Source organism: Pongo abelii, chromosome 2, assembly GCF_028885655.2.
Source record: "Pongo abelii isolate AG06213 chromosome 2, NHGRI_mPonAbe1-v2.0_pri, whole genome shotgun sequence".
Taxonomy (NCBI): Eukaryota; Metazoa; Chordata; class Mammalia; order Primates; family Hominidae; genus Pongo; species Pongo abelii.
In genome coordinates this window covers 170,961,870-170,977,743 of record NC_085928.1, presented here as the reverse complement: position 1 = coordinate 170,977,743, position 15,874 = coordinate 170,961,870, and the positions used below count along the sequence as shown (strand labels likewise).

The window sequence follows — 15,874 nt, the reverse complement described above, 5'->3', positions numbered from 1 at the left end:
GTACTCGGAAGAAAATTTATGATCTTAAATATATTTATTAGAAATTAAAAATAAACTAAGCTTTCAAGTAAAACAAGACAGAACTAAATAGAGTTGAAGGAATTAGTGTTAAAAACAAAATTAAGGCCTGTAATCCCACCACTTTGGGAGGCCGAGGCGGGTGGATCACGAGGTCAGGAGATCGAGACCATCCTGGCTAACATAGTGAAAACCCGTCTCTACTAAAAAAAATACAAAAAATTAGCCAGGCGTGATGGCGGGCGCCTGTAGTCCCAGCTACTCGGGAGGCTGAGGCAGGAGAATGGCGTGAACCCGGGAGGCGGAGCTTGCAGTGAGCTGAGATCGCGCCATTGCATTCCAGCCTGGGTGACAGAGCGAGACTCCATCTCAAAAACAAACAAACAAACAAACAAAACAAAATTAAGAAAAAGATTGTTTAAAATAAAACTAAAAATAGTTTTTTGAAAAAACTGACATATGAGATAAAAGTGGCAAGTCTAAGATGAGGTGAGTAGAAAAAGAGAAAATATAAACATTAGGAACAATAGAGAGGACATAACTACAGTTACGGATGAGATTTTATTTTATTTGTTCAATTTTATACCAAGAATCTAAAAAAGCTAGATGAAATGGTTTTTCTTAGAAAATGGTATTAAAATTGACTCAAGGGGTAGAATACCTGAGAGGTGAATATCATAAAAGAAACTGAAAAGACATCCCCTATGAGATATCAAATTGGATGGCTTAATAGGCAAGTTCTTAAAAAACTTGTAGAGGTTAATTAAATGCTAGGTAGAAAGAAGCCAAGCTTTCTTTCTAACTCTTTTCAATGTCACTCACATGACTGAGAGCAAGATTGGACAGAAGCATGTGTGCATATATATCAAACAGAAACCTCAAGAAATATTATACTTAGGTATGAAACATAAAAAGACAATTATGTTTGACATTAGCAGAAAATTAAAAATTCAGTTTCTCAGTTGCTCTAGCCACATTTCAAGTACTCAACAGCCACATGTGGCTAGTGACTATACCATACTGGACAGTGCAGATAAAGAATTAAGTTTTTTTTTTTTTTTTTCTAACAGAAAGTTCTTTTGGACAGTACTAATCCAGATATTATCAGTAAATATAAGATTACTTAGGTATGTTGAAATAAAAATCTGACATCATTTCAAATGCTTTTGAGTTTTAACTCACCATGAATCTCTTTGATACGAAGTGTATTCTGATGCATTCCATATTTCAGAATTAACTGTTCCAGATAGTAGAAAGTTTTTTTATGCAAAGTCTAAAACATAAATTATTTGATCAATAAATGCCCACAAAAAGCCATTTATAGGTATAGGACACACCATACCATCTACAGATAGAGCATACTGATTTTTCAAACAAGAACAATCTTTAAAGATTATCTAAAATGTAATAATGATCTATTTCCAAAGGTGAATGCTTCAGGGACCCAGACTATCCCTGGTACCCATAGGATTTAGAAAGAAGGAAAAGAGGTTTTACCAGATGTCTTATAATTAACAAAGATGAAATATAAGATGTAGGACTCACTCATCATCTTCTTTCATTACCTTTTGCCTCACTTGAATCACAGCCTTCCAGAAATCCTTAGCTTCTACTCTATGGCAATCTCCACACATTTGGGACTGAACAACATAATCTACCACAAACACTTGTTGAAGGATAGCACCATTCATCACCTGATAAAGAAAACAATTACACTCCTTCATTCTTTTGGTTTTGTTTAATAACAAGTATTTTCTTTAAAAGAAGAACCTTTAATATTTAACTTAAAACTTTTTGCATTAATGCTTTGAGGACATCAATCAAATGTCCTCAAATTTAAAGTCATAAAAACAAGTTACACTATTTCAAGAATGGTATACAGATTTAATTCCTAAGATTTATTAGATTAGCATTTCAAATTTTCCTTTAGCTGAAGTGGTTGTGAGAATATTCAGTGTATATTTTACACACACATATATATACATATAATTTTTTTTGAGACAGGGTCTCACTCTGCCTGTTGCCCAGCCTGGAGTGCAGGGGCACGATCTCGGTGCACTGCAACTTCCGAGCTGGGCTCAAGTGATTCTCCACCTTAGCCTCCCAAGTAGCACACACCACCACGCCCAGCTAACTTTTGTATTTTCAGTAGAGATGGGGTCTCAAACTCCTGGGCTCAAGTGATCTGCCTACCTTGGCCTCCCAAAGTGCTGGGATCACAGGTGTGAGCCACCATGCCCAGCCTATAGATGTTTATATAGAAAAATTATCCTCAGAAGAGAAAAAGAAGGAAAACTTCTCAAAAAAAAAAAAATTCCTTAATGGTTCCCAAACATAGCTGATCAGAAATCACATGGGAGGCTTTTTAAATACAGATTGAACATTCCAAATCCAAAAACCCAGAATCTGAAATTTCAGCTTCAAAATCTGAAACTTCTTGAGTTTCTAAATGACACTCAAAGAAAATGTTCACTGGAACATTTTGTATTTGAATTAGGGATGTTCAACCAGTTAAGTATAATGAAAATTCCAAACTCCAAAAAATCCAAAATCTGAAACACTTCTTGTCCCAAGCATTTCAGATAAGGGATACTCAACCTACATATAGATTCCCAGGCCTCACATACAGAGAATTTTTGCTTCAGTTACGATGAGTCATTACAATGATCAGCCAAGTTTGAGAATCAGTACCTTAGCCCATGTTTTCACTTCAGTCCTTTCCTAATAAAAATAACTCTGGAAAAGATCAGTAAGTCTGCTAATCAGAAGCAATGACTACTCTTACTAGTGATCTAATTATTTGTACAGATGCTCAAAAGAAAACAAACAGCTAAAATTGAGTGTACTCTTTTTCTTTTAAGCTGCTCAAGAATAACTTATCACTAGGTCCTCATTTTCACTACCTGCACTTTAACCATGCTGAGAAAATTATGTACTGCTTACCTCTTTCTGAACAGTCAGTTTAACTTTAAGTCTCTTAGAATGAGGCTCAGTCCAAACAAAGCCTGCATCTACAAGCCGTACCTTCAATAAAACACAAACAAAAAGAAACATAAGTTCTCACCAAAGGAGAAAAAAAAACATGAAAGAACAAATCATCAATAAGCAGATTTCATAAGATGCTTAAGGAATCTGTGATCAGCATACTACACACAATCATCACAAAAAGATTAATCACCAGTTATGTAACAATAGCAGCAAATCAAAGGACAACCCAATGATTATATTAATGCAACTGATATAATTTAAGCAAAAATTAAAGTATTTGCATAGGAAAAAAATTCTTTTCCCTTAAAAAAAAAAGTACATTGTCCTTTAAAAGGAAATTATATTTTTTGGAGGAAAGCAAAGACCTGGTGACCTCATTATCTATTAGTAACCCCATGAACAAAAGTTTCCACTTATATTATTCTCTCTATATTCTGTGACTTTTTTTTTAAGAAGTGACATTCATTAGAGAAGTTTCATGCACTGAATACTAAATCCACAACTATAACTCACTACTAAATCTGCAGCATCTGCATAGACCAAAAACAGTTTGCTATATGTGAAGATCTGAATATAACTCAAGAATGGCCAGAATGGGTGTTTGGGGAGAAGGGGTGGGTGGGAGAACAAGAATGGAGGCTGCTGTAATAATCTGGGCAGAGATTGTAGATAATCTGAACTGAGAGGCACTGGAAATAACAAAAGCAGATGCAAGGGCTAGTTAGGAGATAAAAATCTGTAAGATTTATCTGCACAGTCCAAGTGATGTAGAAAAAAAATCTGTAAGATTTAATGGTAACTGGATATGGAAAAGAGGAAGAGAACAGACTCTAGAATGATGCTCAAGTATCTGCTTAGACAACTAGGTAGTACAATTTTTGTGACACAAACAAACAACGGATATAATGAGAAAAAGATGTTACATTTGATTTCAGACATTTCAGTTTAAGACAGTATCTGTAAGATACCCAAGAGGACTTTTCAGTGAACAGTAAGATACAATGGGTCTGGAGATCAATGAAAAAATTTGGGCTGTAGTTAACAGATTTGAGAGGTATCAGCAGCAGATTATACTTTTATCAAGTACTGTCTGGTAAAAAGTAGACTAGACACTTTTAGTGTAGATGCAAAGATTCAACACACCAGAGTAAAACCCTCCTCATGCAACTGGCCTCCCTAAAGCAAAGCCTAGTAGTTAACAAGTGACGCCAGGTACACAGGGTGATATAGGCAGATTCCTATTCCTTCAATCTCCATCTGCAGCGGCAAAAAAAAAATAAATAAATAAATAAAAATAAGCCCCAAAGGCACTGAATAAGACTGATCTTCCCCTCAAGCTCCAACCTCCACCTGCAGGAATGGAGAGTCTCCTTGACATCCTGCTCGGCATTCCCCAACACAACCACTACACCATGTGTCCTCAGACAACCACGACTCATCAACCTTATTAGTCCCTTTCCTTCTTTACCATAGTCCCAGACACCTCAGTCACCCCTCATCTCCCATACTGCAATTTCCATATGGTTATGCATATTCCCTATTCTGTCCCCATCTAACACTCCTCCCCGAATCCTAAAACCCTTCTACTGTGCCCTCCGGAGCTCAACATTCATTAACAATGAAATCTCCTAAATCCTCAACTTTGCTGAACATTCCCTTCACCTTCTAGATCTCCTGATTCTCCCTCTCCCCTGCAGCTATATTAAGTGATGACTGCTATTTCTCTCATTTTCTTCCTATCATTGGACCAGGCACCAGACAGGTATCCTCCTTGCTCTTCATTGCTAATCACAGACCATTCTCCTTGTCTCCTCCTCAAATATACCCAGCTCTGAGTCTAAAGTCATTAGACTCTACCACCCGCAACTCTCTTTGTTATAGTAATCTATTCATCTTTGTATCACTTGTTTTCATTTCTCAAAAGATTTTAGCTTCTGGCTCACCATCACACTTTCCAACAATATTAATACCTAGTGATTTCAATATCCACACAGGTGATCCCCACAATACCCTGACCTCTCTCTCCATTCTTTGAGTTCTTCTTCTCCCAAAATATTATCCACCTTCCTATCTCAGTCACCCATATGCTTTTATTACCAGTAACTGCAAACCCTCCAAACTATCAATTCCAAACATCCTACTCCCTGACTACCACCTCCCATCTTTCCAGCTTATTTCCTCTAGTTCCTGGGCACCAAAAATCTTTCAAGCTAATATAATGGACAATCCATTCATCCTACCAACTTTATTCCTCATTCCTCCTCACTAGCTTCAAAATCAATAATCAAAATTATTCTCATGTACACACTCAATTTCCTTGTTCCCCCTCTTATTTCACCTTAGCCACTAAGCTAAATTATAAATTTGGTTAAATCCAGTGCTCTGCCTGCTCTATGCCTTAACTATGTGGCTGACAGAACTAGAGAAATAGATGCACACAACAGTGACTAGTCTAAATTTGTAACAGTAACCCTCAGCACTGCCCAGCACCCATCCAACACTGTCCTGGTGCATTTCCTCTCCAACTGTTCTAGAGGACTATTTCATATCTTCCGCTCTCTCCTCAAACATCTAACAGCTCTTTCCACATAGCTACTGCCCACGCTTCTGTTTTCTCCAGTAAAAAAGAAGGAACCAGAGGAGAATTCCCAGAAGCTCCCACTCAACACCTTCCCTCCTGTTATCACAGATGAACTGTCCATACTCCCATCAAGATCAACCTCTAGAATGCCCCTCTAGAGAGCAGAGATCTTCACTTTGTTCCATGAAATATTATGGCCTCCCAAAATGGTGCTTGGTGAAGAGTAAGTGCTGAATACTTGTTGAATGAAGGAGTGAATTAACAAATAAATGTATTCTTTCACTATGTGCTATATCTCTTTTCCACTTTTTGAGGCCACCCCCCAGCCAATTATTCTTCTCCCTGCAATTTCACAAAAATTTCCCTCCGTACTCTAACACTCCCAGAGAGCTTATAAATACAGTTATATATACCATCTTAAGAAATGTGTCCTGGCCAAGCACAGTGGCTCATGCTTGTAATCCCAACACTTTGGGAGACTGAGGCAGGAGGATCGCTTGAGCTCAGGAGTTCAAGACCAGTCTGGGCAACATAGTGAGATCTCTGCTCTACAGGGCCAAAAAGAGACAGAAAGAGAGAGATCTCATCCCTAGTAAAAATAAAAATCAGCCAGGTGTGGTGGTGCATGTTTGTAGTACCAACTACTTGGGAGGCTGAGGCAGAAAGATCACCTGAGCCCAGGAGTCTGAGGCTGCAGTGAGCCATGACAGCGCCACTGCACTCTAGCCTGAGCAATAAAGCAAGACCTTATCTCCAAAAAATAAAATAAAATAAAGACACGTGTCCCTTCCCAAACTTCCCCTTCAACCACTGCCCCATTTCTTTGTTTTCATTTACAGCAAATCTCAAAAGAATTGTCTATCTTCCTTCTCCCATTTTCATTTCTATTTAAATGACATCTTTACCACCACCACTAAATAGAAATTGCCCATGTTATTAAGGTCGTCCACATAACTAAATCTACAGAACTCAATACTCGACTCATCAACTGCAAATCACATAGCTACTCGCTCCTTTCTTCTTAAAACACTTCCCTTTTCTCCCAGGACAACACACTCACCCTATTTTCCTCCTACCTCCTAGCAGCTCCTTTCAGTCTCCTTTGCTGATTCCTCCTCATTACCCAATTATTTCTTCCTCATTACCCATTAAAGGAATGATTCCAGGATTCAGTCCTCCAGTTTCTTTCCTTCTCTATGTAAACTCCTGAAGTAATCTAATCCAATTCATGACCTTAAATACTGTCTATATCCTAAATTCATTATCTCTAGACTGGACCACTCACTGGCTTATTTATCAACCTGCCTACTCAGTATTTCTACCTAAGTGTCTAGTAGACATCTAAATACCAGTTACAGATGAACTCTGATGTCCCCTACCCAGTGACTTGGCTGCTCAGGTCATGAACAATGGAAGGTATCCTTAACCCTTCTGTCTCTTACAAAAACACATCCAGCTACATCAGTAAATGTTACTACCTTAAAAATAGATCCAAAATCTGTCCACTTCTTACCACCTCCATTGCTGATCCAAAACCATTTCTCATGATTATTACAAACACTTACACCTTTACCTCCCTTACGTCCATTCTAAAGACAGCAGCCAGAGGGATACTAATAAGTCATGTCATCTCACTACTCTGCTCTTCACCCTCTATACTCCTTACACTCAAAGTAAGAAACAGCCCCTATAAGGGCCTACAAGGCCAGACATACTGTGGCCTTCCATGACTTTTCTGAACTCTATCCCCAACTACTTTTCCCCTCACCACTCCGTTCTATTCACACAAGTATGCTCTTGCTTTTGGTCTCTACATTTGTTTTCTTTACCCCTAATGCTCTTCTTCCAGATTTCTCCACAGCTTCCTCCCTTACCATCTTTAATGTTTACTCAAATGTCACCCTATCAGTGAGACCTCCCCTGAACACCCTTACTTTAAATTTCAACTCTTCCATGAACAGTTCTTATCCTCTTCCTAGCTCCTTTCTCCACAGAATATACCTTTTAATATACCATGTAATATATCTACCTATTTTGATCATTGCATACTAACATGCTGCTCCACACTGGCATGTTAGTGTGCAATTAGAAGACACGCTTTCTAAGACAGGGATTGTCTTATTCACTGCCATATCCCCAACACCAAAAGCAGTTTGGCACAGAGTTGGTATTTAATAAACATCTGATAAATTAATTAATGAACTGTTAAGACTCACTAGACATTTGACAAAAACCCCAAGTATAAAAGCAAAAAACCAAGATACACAAAAAGTGACTTCATAAAAAAAAAACAGAGACAAATGAGGGAACAGAAGGAAACAAACAAAAAAGTCCTATTATCAAAATCTTCAGAAAAACTTAAAGTGCATCAAGAACATGAAAGACTCTGGAACTTAAAAACATTACTACTGGAAAAAAACAATTCATTAGAAAGATCGGAAGATAAAGTAAAAATCACCAAGAACAGAAGGGAGTGAAAAAACCAAAAAGGTTTTTTAAAATATGAAGGGAAAAAGACAAAGTTTTATGCCAGGAGGGCCAACAAGTGACCATTAGAAATTTGTGGGGTTGGCTGGGACCTAGTAGGAAAATAAAGGCAGAAATTTCAAAGAACTATTACATGAAATTTTATTAGAGCTTAAAGGAGAATCAGAAAAGTCTTCAATCTGAAAGAGTCAATTTCAATTAAAAACATGGTAGAAGTGAGTCATAAAGCTTAACATAAAGAAAACTCAAAGTGTCAATCACTTTCAATTTTATATCAGGAAATAAACTGTACTTTAAACAAACTCTGTTTTTTTTAATACATTTATGCACTGACTTTCAGTGACAGGCACAAGTATTTTATTTCCAGATCAATAATGACAATAAAAAGAAACCAAATAACATAGCCCTAATATTATAATCTCAATTATATTTAGTGATGGTTTTACATAAAAATTTCCGTTAAAAAATTATACATGAGGTTCTCGATAAATCACAGACCAAAAAAATTAAATTCTGTCTTTTTAAAGCAAAAAGATATTTTTACTTTTCATAAAAAGAATATATATAACTTTAAAAAGTGTTTGTAGTGGGGTGCTACTGGCAACAATAGTAACATTTAATAGTTACTTTCGAGGCCAGCATGGTGGCTCACGCCTGTAATCCCAGCACTTTGGGAGGCCGAGGCAGGCAGATCACGAGGTCAGGAGTTCGAGACCAGTCTGCCCAACATAGTGAAACCCTGTCTCTACTAAAAATACAAAAAATTTGCCAGATGTGGTGGTGTGCGCCTGTAATCCCAGCTACTCAGGAGGCTGAGGCAGGAGAATCGTGTGAACCCGGGAGGTGAAGGTTGCAGTGAGCCGAGATCACGCCATTGTACTCCAGCCCAGGTGACAGTTCGAGACCCCACCTCAAAAAAAAAAAAATTCCTTTTGAAAAACCCACTCACAAGAATTTTCTGAAAATGAGACCTTTAATGAAAACATACCTATAAATACTGATTTTAGCTGTTTAACTTACCTTACTCAGAGGGGCTTTGATTTTTTTCAAGCACAAAGCAAGAAGTTCCCTGGATTCTAAAGCACACTGTATCCAAGTTCCTGGTGGTTGAAAATACCTAAAAGAGAAGATAACATACTGAAATCCAACATCTCTCAGGAAACACAGAAATTTCCATCTGAATATACAGATATAACCCAAATTATTAACCAGGCATAATAAAACCCAAGAATGATATGAAGCATTTAACTCAAACATATTTTAATGGTTCCAAAACTTTCAACTAGACTAGTAGCTTTAATTAAAAAGGTAAAATTCTGACTGAGAAAGCCAATCTGAAATAACCTACTAAAGTGATCTTATTACTCAATCACCAAATCACCACTAAAATGTCCAAGAGTCTCTTGAAGCTATGCTCTGAAAAACAGGTGAGAATCATCTCAAAATGGCATTAAAATGGTTTATTATGTACTTCTAAAATGCCTGAGAACTGCTTATTTTTCACAAAAAAAAGGTACATTAGTACCTCACAACACTATAAATCAGCAATAGTTCAGTCTATTCATCTACATTTCAAGTCCTTTTCAAATTGTAAATTGTAAAACAACATTTAAAATCTTAGGTAAAATCAGACTAAAACAAAACTTAAATCTCTTACGTATGTGCTTTAAGGTTTTTAGTCCCGCCTACCCAGGACTTAGCACTATGCCACAAACATCTTATAGTAGGTGTTCAGTAAATGCTTCCTAAATATAAAATACTTCCAAACGTGTTATGTGAATGTCTTTTTGCCATACTTGTTAAATAACAGAAAGTTTTGATTTTCACTTTTCAAGGTTCAATCAAAAACATTACACAGGTCTCCCTTTGTTTATAAGTACATATTTATTTATTGTTTTTTTTTTCTTTTTTTTTTTGAGACAGAGTCTCACTCTGTCCCCCAGGATGGTGTGCAGTGTATGATCTCGGCTCACTGCAACCTCTGCCTCTCGGGTTCAAGCGATTCTCCTACCTCCCCAGTAGCTAGGATTACATGCATGCCCCACCATGCCCGGCTAATTTTTGTATTTTTAGTAGCGATAGGGTTTCACCATGTTGGCCAGTCTGGTCTCGAACTCCTGACCTCAAGTGAGCCACCCGCCTCAGCCTCCTCAAGTGCTTGGATTACAGGCATGAGCCACCAAGCCTGGCCTATAAGTAAACTTTTAGAGTTAGAAAGGGCTTCACATATCACCTAATGAAACCTTTCATTCTGATGAGGAAATTGAGGCCCAGACATGATAAACGGCTAAGGGTTTCAAACAGCTAGTTTGTGAGGAAGCCAAGACAAACTAAGTCTGTGTAGTTCTTTATCAGTACTTTTCTAACTCCACCAGGCTTTTAATAGCAAATATTTATAAAAGATTAAGCCTCACACTTGTTAAGCTTATACACTGTAAACTCCCTGAAACAGTACACAGTTTCATGTGTTTGTGTGTATATATGTATATATACACACACACATATATATTTTTACATATATATATACACACACATATATATACATGTATGTAAATATTTTGGGGAAGAGATACAGTTTTCAAATTCTCAAAGGAGTCCATGAACCACCCCTCTAGAGATACACACTCAAAAAATTAGGGTCTTAATCCATTTTGGAAATCACAGGCATACACTTTTACACTCATTAGGCAGTTTTGTGTTACTCAATGGCCTAATAGATGTAAGTTGTTTATGCCGACAAAGAAAATCAAGAGGAATGAAACATTAACATTCAGAAGAAGTCTTCTGCCTTCAAATCCAATCTTTATTTCAGACCATTCCAGATATGATTTATTGAGCTTCTTTTCCACCAACAAGTTATTTTAATTACACGTGAACGTTATGAGTTTTTAAAACATATTACTAAATTACTCCAAACATAAGGTGCTTTTTATCATACATGGCTTCTAATAACTAAAGAAAAAAAAACCTCATAATAACAAGAATATGTCCTCAATAACCTGCTCTCACCCTTACAAACATCAACTCCTATCTATTAACTATATACATCAAATCTATTAGATCCTTTAACAGAAGAACAGATTCAAATACATTTACACTATCTTTACCAGATTAGAAGGATACACTAGAAAAGTACATTATAAAATTGCAAATTCTAAAATCTTTGGCGACACCAACAGAAAATTTAAACCTTAATTGTACGCACTTTACTCCATATACCTTCGTGTAATCTCAGCATATCTCGGTGGACCTCTAAATGTAAATTCCAACTTTAAAAAGAGCAAAATTGTACCGCACTGTACCTTTGACATTGTTTGCAGAACGAAATCGAGACTTGTTTCGGAATACCTTGGCTGATGTCCACTTTACTTCGCAAACAGGCCACACAAATATTGGCAGGATTTGGACTTATCGGAACACCACACTCACAGCACAAGCTTTAAGAAATAAAGGATAAATTTTTCAAATTAGATTTTTAAAATACACTAAATTTTTTTTTAGAGGCCAAACAAACAAAAGCCTTCAAGTTAGGCCACAGCATCTTTGCCCTTTTCAAAAAAATAACAGAAACAAAGCAACCTGGGCCAGCCAGTGGCTCACACCTGTAATTCCAGCACTTTGGGAGGCTGAGGTGCGTAGATCACCTGAGATAAGGAGTTCAAGACCAGCCTGGCCAACATGGTGAAACCCCATCTCTACTAAAAATACAAAAATTAGCCAGGCATGGTGGCGCACGCCTGTAATCCCAGCTACTTGGGAGGCTGAGGCATGCGTATCAAACCCAGGAGGTGGAAGTTGCAGTGAGCCAGATCACGCCACTGCACTACAGCCTGGGTGACAGACCAAGACAATGTCTCAAAAAAAAGAAACAAAAAAAAGAAACAAAGCAATCTTCAAAGATGCAGTAGATAAAGAATAACCCTGTAATACAGGGGCAAAAACACCAAAAATGGCTATAATTCTAAAAATCCTCAATATAAGGCCAATGTCCTAAAGGTTCTAGAAGGTCAGTACTGTCCAACAGAACTTCATGCCACGATAGAAATGTTCTATTCTGGTCTGTACAACAAGGTAGCCACTAGCCACATGAGGCAACTGGGCCATGAAAAGTGACTAGTACAATTGAGAAACTCAATTTTATTATTTTTTTTAATTCAAATTTACATTTAAATAGCCAGTATGGGTCTAAACAAGTCGTTTTTATTAAAAGCAAATGAAACTATGTTGTCGCATTAAAACAAATGGAGGTATATTGATGAAGAATACAAATCTTGCACTAATTTCAATTTTAGATACTGAAATATAATAAAAAATGTTAACGTGCTCTTTACCACACCCAACCAACACTATCCATAAAGATAACATTTATTAACAATTTGTATCTATCCTTCCAAACATTTTCTATGCAGACACAAACATTCACATTAACTTTTACAAATAAACAGATAAACTTCCCAACCACAAGTGTAATAGCAAACTTGGGAAAAATTTGAGAAGCACTGTTATTCATTATCCCTTGTTGACAATTGGAAAACCAAGAAAGAATCAATTAACAAGGCAATAGTGTGTCAATAGCAAAAACCAAAAAGAAAATCCTGTATCAAGAATATGTAAGATCAGTTTGTCTCTTTTTAATTCAACCACCTCATCTCTAAATACTAAGCCTTCAAAAATCTATTTATTCAGGGCATACAGAGGACCATGGCTTAGGTGAACAGTATGGTGTCACTACATTAAAAGACTACAGCTGTCTACTTATCTCTAATGAACATTTCTTCAAGTATATCTCTGGACTACACCAATAGAAACTAATATGTAAATCATTTCTAACAGAATCAGACACCAATATACTCCAAGGCCAATTAAAAAAAAAAAGCAAAAGGACTCCTAAAATATAAACATTTACCCATAGCAGAATTTTTTTTTTAACAGTATAGGAAGTCTATCAACATCTAGAGACTCAGTATAAATGACGGAACTATCATAATTCGAGATGTACTGGGGGCAGAAAAAGTCTGAGAACCCCTAATGTAGAACAACATTGTCCAAAATAAAAGTTCAATAATCTTCCATGTCCAATGGTAGCCACTAGCCACATGTGGCAACATGGCTAGTACAAACAAGCAACCAAGTATTTAATTTTATTCCGTTTAAATTAATTTAGGAAACTTCCAACTTAAACTGCTTGGGGTTTATGTTGACAGAGTGGAGCCAGCGGTACCACCTGGAAAGCAAGCAGTTCCAGACAGAGCTAACCAGGCTCTTCCAGAAGTGCTGGTTGTCTGGCAGGGAAGTATAATGGTCAAACAACCCATTCCAAGAAAGGGTTCTGTGGAGGGCTTTGAGCCCTTAGACAACTGTCTGTTAAAAGCTACTGATAGAACAAGGAAGATCAGCACTATGCTGAGCTCCAAAGACATTTTCAGATGGCTTATTCAAACCCACTGAGCTAACTGAGGGACAAGGGAAGAGTAAAGCATCACAGGGAAGGGGGCCAAATTTCCTGCTTTCACTAACCACTGAATTCCTATTTTTCCTTTGGTTTTTACTTTTGGCCACAAAACTAGTTTCTCCATAGTTACTGTTTTCCTGTGAGATTAGGGTCATTCTAGACAGAAGGACTACAATGTTTACACGGTAGTTGTGGTAAGAAGCCAATTTATTTTAGATTTAGCTAATTGGTCTGTGCTCAACGATTCCAGGATTATCGTTTAAAAGTCTCTGTAGTCATCTCTTTGAAGAGCACTGTATCATTAAACCTATTTAACAGCAAAAAAAAAGTTAATTTGAACTTAAATGCAAGAAATTAAAAATCGATAATTAAGTTTTAAGATGTTCAAAATTTAAAAATTACTACATTATAATATCCAATAAAAATCAGTAAGTCATCCCAGATACTCGGGAGGCTGAGGCAGGAAACTGCTTGAACCCGGGAGGTGGAGGCTGCAGTGAGCCGAGATCACACTACTGCACTCCTGCCTGGGCAACAGAGCGAGATTCCGTCTCAAAAAAATAAAAAATAAAAATAAATAAAAAGTAAATTTAAATAGCCACACGTAGCTAATGGCTACATACTGGACAGTGCCGATCTAAAAGGATGTATGGTAAATATTTTAACCCTCTTAGAGCTTATATTTACTAGAACAAGCTTTATAACCAGAAACTAATTCGATTTTCTACGGAAATAAGACTTTTATTTTTTCCCATTTATGACAATAGACGCTCCTTCCCACCCACCCTCAAGTGTTCCCCATAGTGAGTTTCCCAGGCTCAATGAAGATTTTCACATTTAAGGGGGAAGGAAGAAGTGTCGCACTCACATGTGTCCAGGGCTGCGGTCGGTGGATTCTGTCATATACTCCATCGTTCTGTATGCCTTAAGTTTTTTTTTTTTAAAAAAAAAAAAAAAGAGAATGTTGGGATTTAAATCACTTTACCTGGTCTCCTCTTTTTACGTCTTCCTGCAGTCTCTCTGAATAATTAACATATTCACAGAACTTCGAAAAAGCAGGAAAGAAGGAAACCCAACTCCACTGGGTAAGCTCGTTAAAAAGAAAGATGAGGACCATGGGATTTCCTGAGCTTCCCAGCTGCAAGACCCTCGGGCCACCCAGCTCTGCCGCTGACCTCCATCTCACCTGGGCTCCAACCCTGGACGACCCAGGGCGAGGTCAGCTCGGGATTGCGGACGCCCGGGCCCTCTCGCTCTCCACCAGCCCAGGGACCGCACCGGATCACCGCGCCTCAAACCCACGCCGCAGGAATCCCCGGACGGCGTCCCGGCGCCCGAGGGCCACCCACGCCGACCCCCAACCCCGGGGCGCGACCGCACACGGGTTCCGGGCACGCGGCGCTCACGCACACTGAGCACGGCCCAAGCCCGGTAAGCCCGCCCCACCCCCTACTCAGGGGCCCGCGGCCGGCAGCCCAGGTCTCGGACCCCGGAACCTACTTCGCGCCTCCAGACCAGCCCTGGATTTGCTCAAAACCCGCAACAAAATAGGCCCCGGCCGTCCTGTCAGCTGCCAACCTGGCTGTCTCCGCCACAGAGAAGATCTCGCGAGAGAAATGCTCGAAATCCCGCGGCCTGAGTGACGTGTTGAAAGGGGTGGGGTGGGGGCGAGGAAAGGGGCGGCACCGACGGGCGGAAGGGTTATGGGAGCGGCCTGGCGGCTGGGAAAGCCGGCGGAGAGAAGTCCTAGGGGCTCATTTGCCGTCAGTGACTGCTTTTCAGTTATCGTCTCGATTTTCCCAAGCCAGGGTTCACTCCATACCAACCTCGCCCGTATATTAGTCTCTTTTCAGCTATCCCAACTGTGAGCTTGCTTCTTGATTAAATGATTATTTTATATAAAAGTTATTTGTAAACAATACCTTACGCAAAGAAACTCCATCCAGGGAGGTGCCTTTGTCTGTTTGGTTCACCATCATATACAGGCCTGATGCCTGCTACATGCTAACTGCTCAAATGATTATTTGTTGAAAGAATGAAATGTAAAGCATAATTATCTGTGAAGAAGTCTATGCGATTTTTAGACAAATTATTAATTATGTGCTTCCGGATAGTGCACTTAATATCTTCTTATGACTGATTTATCCCTCAAACTTGGAGCCTCACAGACCGTGTCTAATCTGTCTCATGACAGCCTTTCAAATATTTGAAGAGTACAACCATTTTTTTTTTCTAAATCTTCTCATCCCAAATTTCAAGGAATAAGCAAAGGCGTTTTGTAGAGGGTGATCATAGACAGCCTCTCATCATTTCTTGCCCAGAATACTTAAGTAACCTCTCGTCTGCTG

At 38.4% G+C, this 15,874-nt stretch overlaps 1 protein-coding gene across 3 annotated transcripts in view; it reads right to left on the bottom strand.

The window, feature by feature from the left end:
- NMD3 (NMD3 ribosome export adaptor) overlaps window positions 1-15,179 on the bottom strand; it is a 31,094-nt gene extending 15,915 nt beyond the window's left edge. Inside the window, exons 1-7 of one of the 3 annotated variants that reach the window (XM_054550449.2) lie at window positions 15,105-15,179; window positions 14,395-14,450; window positions 11,377-11,511; window positions 9,095-9,191; window positions 2,962-3,042; window positions 1,584-1,712; window positions 1,201-1,291 (exon numbers count right to left, since the gene is read on the bottom strand). In XM_054550449.2, coding sequence (XP_054406424.1) covers window positions 1,201-1,291; window positions 1,584-1,712; window positions 2,962-3,042; window positions 9,095-9,191; window positions 11,377-11,511; window positions 14,395-14,438 — 577 coding nt within the window. In that variant the 5' untranslated portion in view covers window positions 14,439-14,450; window positions 15,105-15,179. 3 annotated transcript variants of the gene reach the window in all.
- Between the last annotated feature and the right edge of the window lie 695 nt (window positions 15,180-15,874).